This window comes from Cyprinodon variegatus, unplaced genomic scaffold (genome assembly GCF_000732505.1).
Source record: "Cyprinodon variegatus isolate N-32 unplaced genomic scaffold, C_variegatus-1.0 Scaffold72, whole genome shotgun sequence".
NCBI classification, from domain to species: Eukaryota; Metazoa; Chordata; class Actinopteri; order Cyprinodontiformes; family Cyprinodontidae; genus Cyprinodon; species Cyprinodon variegatus.
Window position 1 is genome coordinate 1,621,787 of NW_015150525.1, and position 8,600 is coordinate 1,630,386.

At 40.0% G+C, this 8,600-nt stretch overlaps 2 protein-coding genes across 2 annotated transcripts in view; one reads left to right on the forward strand and one right to left on the reverse strand.

Moving 5' to 3' along the window:
• The window catches only part of LOC107083315 (podocan-like protein 1), an 18,741-nt gene extending 16,507 nt beyond the window's left edge, over window positions 1–2,234 (reverse strand). The window contains exon 1 of the mRNA XM_015372439.1: window positions 1,909–2,234. The gene's annotated coding sequence lies outside the window, so the exon portion shown is untranslated. The remainder of the gene's footprint in view (window positions 1–1,908) is intronic.
• Window positions 2,235–6,553: 4,319 nt separating this feature from the next.
• LOC107083302 (acyl-coenzyme A thioesterase 1-like) overlaps window positions 6,554–8,600 on the forward strand; it is a 30,835-nt gene continuing 28,788 nt past the window's right edge. Inside the window, exon 1 of the mRNA XM_015372421.1 lies at window positions 6,554–6,605. Within this exon, the coding sequence (XP_015227907.1) occupies window positions 6,556–6,605 (50 nt within the window). The 5' untranslated portion in view covers window positions 6,554–6,555. The remainder of the gene's footprint in view (window positions 6,606–8,600) is intronic.

The window sequence follows — 8,600 nt, forward strand, 5'->3', positions numbered from 1 at the left end:
AAATGAGTAATTATTAAATACACAATTTTACTAAAGGACCATGTGTCATTATCTGCTACTACGCACTTTTGCAAGTTTTTATTTTTGGTTCTCAGTTGTACTTTATTTTATGTTATTCTGTTTTGTCATGACATATCATTTCTGCTATTTATCCTTGGTCTAGTTTAAGTTATTTTCTAGCTACAGTTAAGCCCTGTTATGCCTGGTTGCTCTTTGTTGCCCTTTTTATTTCCCATTGGCTCCTTTCTAGCTACTTCTTCCATACCTGCTCCCAATTAACTGATAATCACTCTTGGTTGTGTCTCCCATATATAATAATCTCTGCAGTTAATCAGTGCTGCTTTCCCTTCATTACCTATTCCTCATGTGTGTTTCTCTCTGGTATCGTTTTTGGAATTATGCTTCTGTTGCCTTTCGTTCCTTTAAATAAATCAGCAAAACTCATCTATGCATTTGTGACCTCAACCAACCTCCACCCTACCTTAACACTATAGACCAAAGACATCATTAATGTATTTTATCTCTAGCCGTACAATTGGTACAGTAGTGGCCATTCAAAACGTCCCCACTTTTCTTGTCTGGTCCTTTGGTGGTCCCCTATAGTTCCTTTTTAAACGTCAATCTTTGTGCTAAAATATTCTTTCTGTCATGGTTTGTGGACATTAAGTACTAAAGAGAAGCTTCATATCCTGGTCAGACTCTGTAATTCAGCGAAGGGGTGGAGTCAGAGTAAAAAAACTATGCACGCCCAGGAGAAGGAGGGGGTCACCTCAGTGGTTGGACGTTGGAGGGGATTTTTCTGGGAGTTGCAGGGAATTGGGCTGCCATTAGGCTGGTGTTTGACAGGGAAGGGCCATTTTGAATGGCTGCTACTGTAGAAGGCAGTAAGTCATAATAACTGATTTGTAAGGTGATCTGCATGACTTTCCTGATGAGCTTTAACATACGAAGCCGAGATGGTTACTGAAGAAAAAGATTAACGTTTTAGGCCACTGCCAAATATTTGATCAATATTTGATTAGGTTCCCCATAACTACATGAACAGATCAGTAAATTTAAGTATGAGGTATAAAAATTCAATAGGCTAAAGTGAAACTAGGTGGAGTGTGGAAAATGAAACCTGACAGGCAGAGGCCCATATCCAACGTTTATTTCCTGGGTCCCAGCCTGGGCCCAGGAAATAAAAGTTTATAACGACTTTGTATCAATATCATTGATATTTTTGATTCCCATCTCTAGGCGACACAAATGACACTGACTTCCCTCCTTAAAGCTAACAAACATTCCCTTTGATATCAGTTGACATATCGTACGATCGATAATATTAAAGGATTACACAACTAAAAAACCTTTTCATACACATATATGAGCCAAACTTTGCAGGTTACTTTGAATTCAACCACCTTTATTTCTTTTTTTTTTTCTTTTTATAAAAAACTGCAAAGGGTAAAACTCATTAATACTTGTTTGATTTTGCAGTATACAGGTACCTACTTAGGCATGCCGTAAAAGTTCAAAAAATATCCACTCAGTGGATATTTTTTGAACTTTTACGGAATGACTATGACCTGGATGACTGAGAATCTTCATCAGCATACCTACTTAGGCATGGAAAATACACCAGAGGAAATAGTGCATGGATGCTTACAGTAATACAGTAAAAGAAAAGCTGTTCCCAGCTGTTCAAACACAAATGGTTTCTTTTATACAGCCGTAATTTGCAGGACAGGTTTGAATAATGAGGAACTTGATTAACATGTTTGCAACGGTTTCTCTCAGAACACTGCAAAGAGTTTACTGTAATGTAACAAGTGTGCATTCTAGCTGTGATCATTTCCAGCTTAGCCAGCCTCAAACAAACAGGAAACAGAGGCGGACGAGAAACAAAGAGCAATAAGTGACACTTACCTGTTTGATCAGCCGCTACAGTAGAGACAGGTTAACCTGAGTCCTCACTGGAACCCCTGGGAGTTGTATGTGTACGTTTGTGTGGTGTGTTTTCAAGCTTCCAGCACTATTTGCCAACTGTCTGATGAAGTCCTCCTTTCCAAACACTGCCCACATCCCAGACACCAGACCTCCTCCATTATATCCACTCACATCTTCCTTTCCCCCCATGCAGCAACTGTTAAACTCACATAACTGGTGCCAACATCTTGGCTTGTTTAGTGAGGATTCACAAAAATACACCCATAAAGCCTTTTTAAGTTCAGGAAGTCATCTGGGGCAAGTGGAATTTTGTTGTTTTAGATATCAAAGAGGCACGTTTAAATTAGAAATCAAATGTTTTTTCACATTGCGTGGGTGTGTGTGTGTATGAAAGGAGTGTACAGTTTGTGTTTCTGCTTGGAGGCACAAAAGCCACAGAGTACCTGGGGAGCCAAAGAGACCATTCTGTGTGAATGTGTTTTACTATGTGCTCTGGGCAAGTGTGTGTGTAAAAGGAAGAACCTTCTCTCGAACATCTGCACAAAAGTGAGCAAATCTGTTCCAGATTCTTTTCACTCTTTAAAGCTGAAGAGTTTTTTTTAATGAAAAGAGTTACTGGAAGAAAAAAAAAAAGTGTGCCCTCTAGGAAAACTTGACAGAATTACACCTAGGAGATCTTTTTATTTTATCATTATTGGTGAAAAGAATATGCTACAATTAGGTTCTTATCATATGACTTTATTTATAATTTTTTTAAAACTATAATGTGTGCCATGATCCAACTATTTAGAAAATAGAACAGCATCTGTTGATATAGATGTGAAAATAAAAATAAACTTGAATTCTTTCAGGTATAATAATGCTCTCTAGAAAATGTTGCTTGCGTATGGTGGTAAATGCCTTTGCCTTACAGAAACAAAAGTCATCCTTCTCATTTCCAGGTTTTTCTGCATGGAGGTTGCATGTTCTCACATGTATGAATTCTGTCCGGTAAATCCAGATTCCTTAAAGTAAAAAAAAGCATGACTGTTGCCCTGTGAACCACACTGTGGGTTATATTGGACCTTAGTGTAGCATTACACACTGTTGATCAATTGCCGCATGGATGGGTGAAAATTTCCCTTAGCTGAATCAAACAAAATTGAAGTAATAATCTTTGAATAATTAGCAAACAGCTTCAGTTAATACAACTATATACCGAAAGAAATTGCCTCCAAATCTTGGTGCAGTGATGGACTCAGACTTGGATCTTCAGTGGCAACTAGAGACTGACATTTTTTCAGGAATCCCACGAGTCGCGGGATTCCCGTGGGATTCCCCTGGGATGGGAGTCAGTATTAGTAACGATCACGTGATTGGGACGGTACAGGATTAAACATTAACGGGAGCAGACGGGAGCGGGAGCAAACCGATAGTAACTAAAAGAAACTAGGATCGATGCCAAAAAATAAAATAAAATAGAAAGAAAATAATCCCGTACTGGCGCCGCCATTTTGTAGTTTTTTTCCTTGAATCCTACACTATAATGCGAGTCAAAAAAACTACACAACCCAAAAACCAACAGGGCTTCCGCTCTGAGTTTTTCACCCGCGCTCAAAAACAAGATTGGGAGTGGAGCAGGAGCGGGAGTCATTCTGAATGGGAGCGGGATAGGAGTGGGAGTAATTTCACCAGGAGTGGGACGGGACAGGATTTAGATTTCTACTCTGGCCCGAGATCGGGACGGGACACCATTTTTTTCTGTGGGAGTGGGACGGGACAGGAGTGAAAATCCACTCCCGTGTCAGTCTCTAGTGGCAACAATGCTGCTAAATAAACTTGCCTTGCCCTTGATTGCCGACTGTGTCTCAAACTGGGCCAATGATTGGAGGAGTAACGTGCCCTAATCCTAAATACTTGATGATCCTTCAATTAATCTGTTGGTTGCTTGGGCTGTCCCTTTAATTAAAGTTACAAGCCAAGATCAACAATTTAATGTTTTTATAGTGATTGGTGTATAGCCTTTGAAGTAAAGGTCCAGAATTAGAAAATTGCTGTTCAGACACTTTGTGGGGTTTGACTAGATATAAGAAATAATGCAAAGCAGGTGATAAATTATTTTCTCTTAGGTTTGTAAAAATGTTTTTTTTTTCTGTCCTCTTAGGTTGTGTTAGTAAAATTGCACTATGTACTGTGCATATTTTTTGTCAATTAAACGAAAAGGGGCTGTACAGATTCTAATCCTGTATTTCACAGTGCACCAAAAAATAGTGTGGAAAATTAAGGTTTCGTGACATAACTCATCACTTTAAGTCTGATTCCTTAGGTTTTAGACCAAGCTGAAAACTTTTGTCAATCACTGAACAATAATTTGCAATAACAAGAAAGTACATGGGAAATTTCGTGGAATAGCCCTGATTTATCAGTTGTTCTTCACAGTGAGTTACCTTTGACAAAGCAACGTGATATTTGGGGAGTCTGTTCACGAGCAAAAGTTTTAAGTTTGCATGAAAAGCAAACTTGCGCATCAAGCTGATGAGTCAAACATGCAGAAACATATCAGGCTAAACAGATTTCGCTATCTTTATATTTGTTCATTGTTGTATAGATATGCTATTGAAACCATTCAGCTGTATTGTAGTGAAAAAGATAATAAAAATATCATGTCACGAATGCATTGAAAAAGAAAAGGCAGAGTACAGTTTTATGTAGATGAAAAAATAAAATTCTCTGAGGTTTTTCCCTAGCCAATTTTGCAAGACAAAGCCTAATACACAGCTGTTTTGATAAAGCTTATAGTTAGAGTGGTTCAAGTTTTCCTTAGCTATCTCTATAGTTAAGCTGCTATAACCTTAGATGGACGGATGATATGGGGACCACTTTTCATTATTCTGCTTTATTCTATCTCTGTTTACCAGTTCTGCAGTGTTTGTTCTACTCTTAAAACTCAATGTTCTCTCTGATTTTCGTCCTCATAGTTGCTCCATCTCGTCTGTTCCTGTTTGGCTGTGACTCCATCCCGGAAAGAAATATAGGCTGGGCTGCTTCCATCAACAGCTTTATCTACATTATAGATATCTTAGTGTGAGGGATTGCATTCGAGTCAATGCAATTAACTGGTTTTCCTTAGATAGAAAACTTTAAATCAATTTGACTGTATGATCTGGTGAACTGTAAAGCGACTTAAGATGACATGTGCTTTGAATTGGCGCTATAGAAATAAACTAAACTGAATTGAATATCGACCTGTCAATGGTTAGTCCTGTTTCTCCTCTAGACATGGTGGCGTTAGACTCAGCTTTTACTGTGACCTAACTGGATGTGCTCTCCTTCATCCGTTTGACATGGAATGCTGACTAAGAGCTTGTCTGCTTCACTGTTTCTTTCCTAAACAGCTTTTTTTAAACCAGGTTGACCCATTAACAATCAGCTTTGGCTCTTTTCCCATTTCACCAAAAAGCCAAATATGACCCGGTGCTGGCAAGCTGCGTGGCCGTTGTCCCCCACCACTGTGTGCCTGATGATGACATCACGCTGGGTGAGCGTAAATAATGTCAACAGTGCAATGGAAATAAGAGAAATAAATAATGGAGAGCAATATAATCGGGAGCCAGAGTGTATTCTTTAATTTTTTCCCCTTTTATCCGTCTGAATCCCTCTTACCAATGCGTTGCCATGTTTATCGAATGTAAACAGAGTTGTTTTGGCTTGTTAGATTGATTGGTGTGGTGTGTTGACTATCCATTACATACAATGGTGTCACGTAATTTAGCGGGTTTACCCGGCTCTGGTGCTCCCACAGCATGCCGAGCAGAGCTGAGGCAGATTTAAAGGAATAGTACACCCAAAACATGATTAGCCTTCATTTTCTACTCACCCCCATGCTGAACAACACTCTGGAGTACTTTTTTGATATCTCAAATGCATCTGGAGATCTGGGAGGCTTCTTGCTGTCTGCTGACATTCAAATAATGGAGGTCTATGGTGACCGAGACAGAAAGGTCCATAAAAGTCCACAAAAAACGTGTCAATATTCCTCCATACTGCTCGTCCAATGTATTCCAAGTGTCCTGAGTGGGTAGCATCCAGAATTTACTCGAAACGAAGTCATTTAGAATGTTTTTAGAGCATAAACAGTAGTGTATAGGATTTCCTAAAAGCATGTTCACGACGCTACGGAAACCGCGGCAGACCAAACCAGACGAAAGTGCGCATTCAGCTCGGCAAAGAACTCATGCTCTTCCTCAACACTGAAGTCCTCAGACATTTTTCTTTCGTTGTTTCTTTCTTTGCACAGGTAAACAGCACATTTCTTCTTCTACGCTTGCATTATCGGCAGAGCAGACGCTGAATGCGCACTTTCATCTGGTTTGGTCTGCCGGCTTCCGTAGCGTCGTGAACGCGCATGTGCGCGCTTTCAGGAAATCCTATACACTACTGTTTATGCTCTAAAAACATTCTAAATGACTTCGTTTTGAGTAAATTCTGGATGCTACCCACTCAGGACACTTGGAATACATTGGACGAGCAGTATGGAGGAATATTGACACGTTTTTTGTGGACTTTTATGGACCTTTCTGCCTCGGGCGCCATAGACCTCCATTATTTGAATGTCAGCAGACAGCAAGAAGCCTCCCAGATCTCCAGATGCATTTGAGATATCAAAAAAGTACTCCAGAGTGTTGTTCAGCATGGGGGTGAGTAGAAAATGAAGGCTAATCATGTTTTGGGTGTACTATTCCTTTAACGTGGGTCGCTTGCCAAGTTGTCTGACCTGATAGACAAGCATCAGTGAGCTGTTCCCACTCTGATTGTTCCCGGGTTTAAACAGGTTTTTCAGCCAGTGGGAAAGGGGTACTAGACAGAGCCACCTGCGAAACTAGTTAAAATTCACCTTTTCTAACATAGAAAGTATTTATAGATCGGTTTTTCTTTGTTCCTCTTGTATTCCTGCCTCAATTTTTGTGTCAAGGGTTTAATTTAACATAATGCAGTTAAATATTTATAAGGCTGTATGTAAAGTAAATAATAGGGGTCTAGGTAACATTTTTAAGAACAGCTATCATGTACATTTTTTTTATAATTCAGGCCCATGATCACAGATAATTATGTTTAAAGCTGCAATACAAAAAAAGCCAATATGTTTCCTGCTTGTAACTGGGTTTGCTTTTACTTTTGTTTTTGCAGCAAAGCTCTATAGAGAAACTAAGTTTAAGAATGCATTTACAGTAGTTTGTGCAAAGTGAGTCATAGTGTGACTGTAGTTTTTAGTCCACAGTTATTCTACCTTCACACCGCAAGAAGCCGAAGCAGCAAAAACATGCGTGCTGCTTCGATTTTGATTCTTGTATAAATTTAGTTCTGACGCGCGGCTGAAGCATTTTCAGCAGCCTCTGGCCCGGTCGCCTCTTCGTAGTTTGAGGCTACTGTTCCTGGCGGCTGGAAGGCATTTTTCACATATCTAATACAAACTGCAGGCACCAGGATAATAAAAGGGAACATTTTTTGCCTGCAGATGTCAGGATTTTAAGTTAATTTAGACGTAAATAAACTGTTTCAGAGGAGTGATCATAGAGCTTTGCATCAGAGGTGCTGTGTCTCTCTCCCTGCCAGCTCCCAGATCAGCTTCTCTGATTGGTTGATGTGGTGCCTCAAGCAGCAAAAGTTAAATTTTTCCAACTCAAGCAGCTGCTACTTCAGCTGGTCAGACGCGCGCTGCAGGACCGTTTGCTGCGCTGTGATGCGCGTCAACCATTGACTTTGCCTGCTTCTGCTGCCTCTGCTGCTTTAGGTGTGAACATAGCATAACACTCTGACTCACCCTGCAGAAAATGCAGAACTAGGACTTTCATCCCCTTTCTGCAGACACTTCACAAACAGTATCACAACTTTACATTGTGTGTATGCACATTTTTAGATGTGCAATTCCATTTTTTCTAAGTCAACTAACTCTGATAAATGGCTTTATTTTGATAAGAAATTGAGAAAAGTTTGTCATTTCTAATTTGGTTAGTTACTTGAGGACTGGTGGTAGCCGATCTGTCTCCTGATCATGGTGGGAAAAACCAAGAAGCTGGTGGTTGATTCCTACAGCTGAGGACTGTGGCGTTGGATGCAGGACTTTGGCCTTCAACTGAAGCGATGACAGTTCAAACCCCAGCTCCTGCTTTAAATGTTGTTGTGTCTTGGCAAGACATTTTACCTGCATTGTGTACTAATGGTGGTCAGAGGGCCTTTCTTCCATCAGTGAGCCCCAGTGCAGCAATGCTTACAATGTAGCTTGCCACAATCGGTTTGTGTGAATGGGTGAATTATCAAATGTACTGTAAAGTGCTTTGGTCAGGTCTCCTGACTTGAAAAAAAAAGTGCGCTAAAAGTGCAGGCCTTTTACCATCCAATCAACTGACGCTAGAAATCAAAGCTTTTCTATGCCACGCAGGCTGCATTTCTGCTGTAGAATAATACATACCTATAAAAGGACTTACGCAATGACTTTTCCTCAGTAACCTGAACCTGTTCTGCAGCTTCTAGAAAGATTCACAGAAAACTCAGACTGTAGAAAAAGGGTCTGTGGCTTGATAAACATCGATGTTAGATGTCATCATCTAGGGAGTTTTGTGCATTGTGGTCAAAAATGCAAAGAAATGGCCAGCAATAACACTTAGGAGGGCTAAACATTAACAGAAGGACCC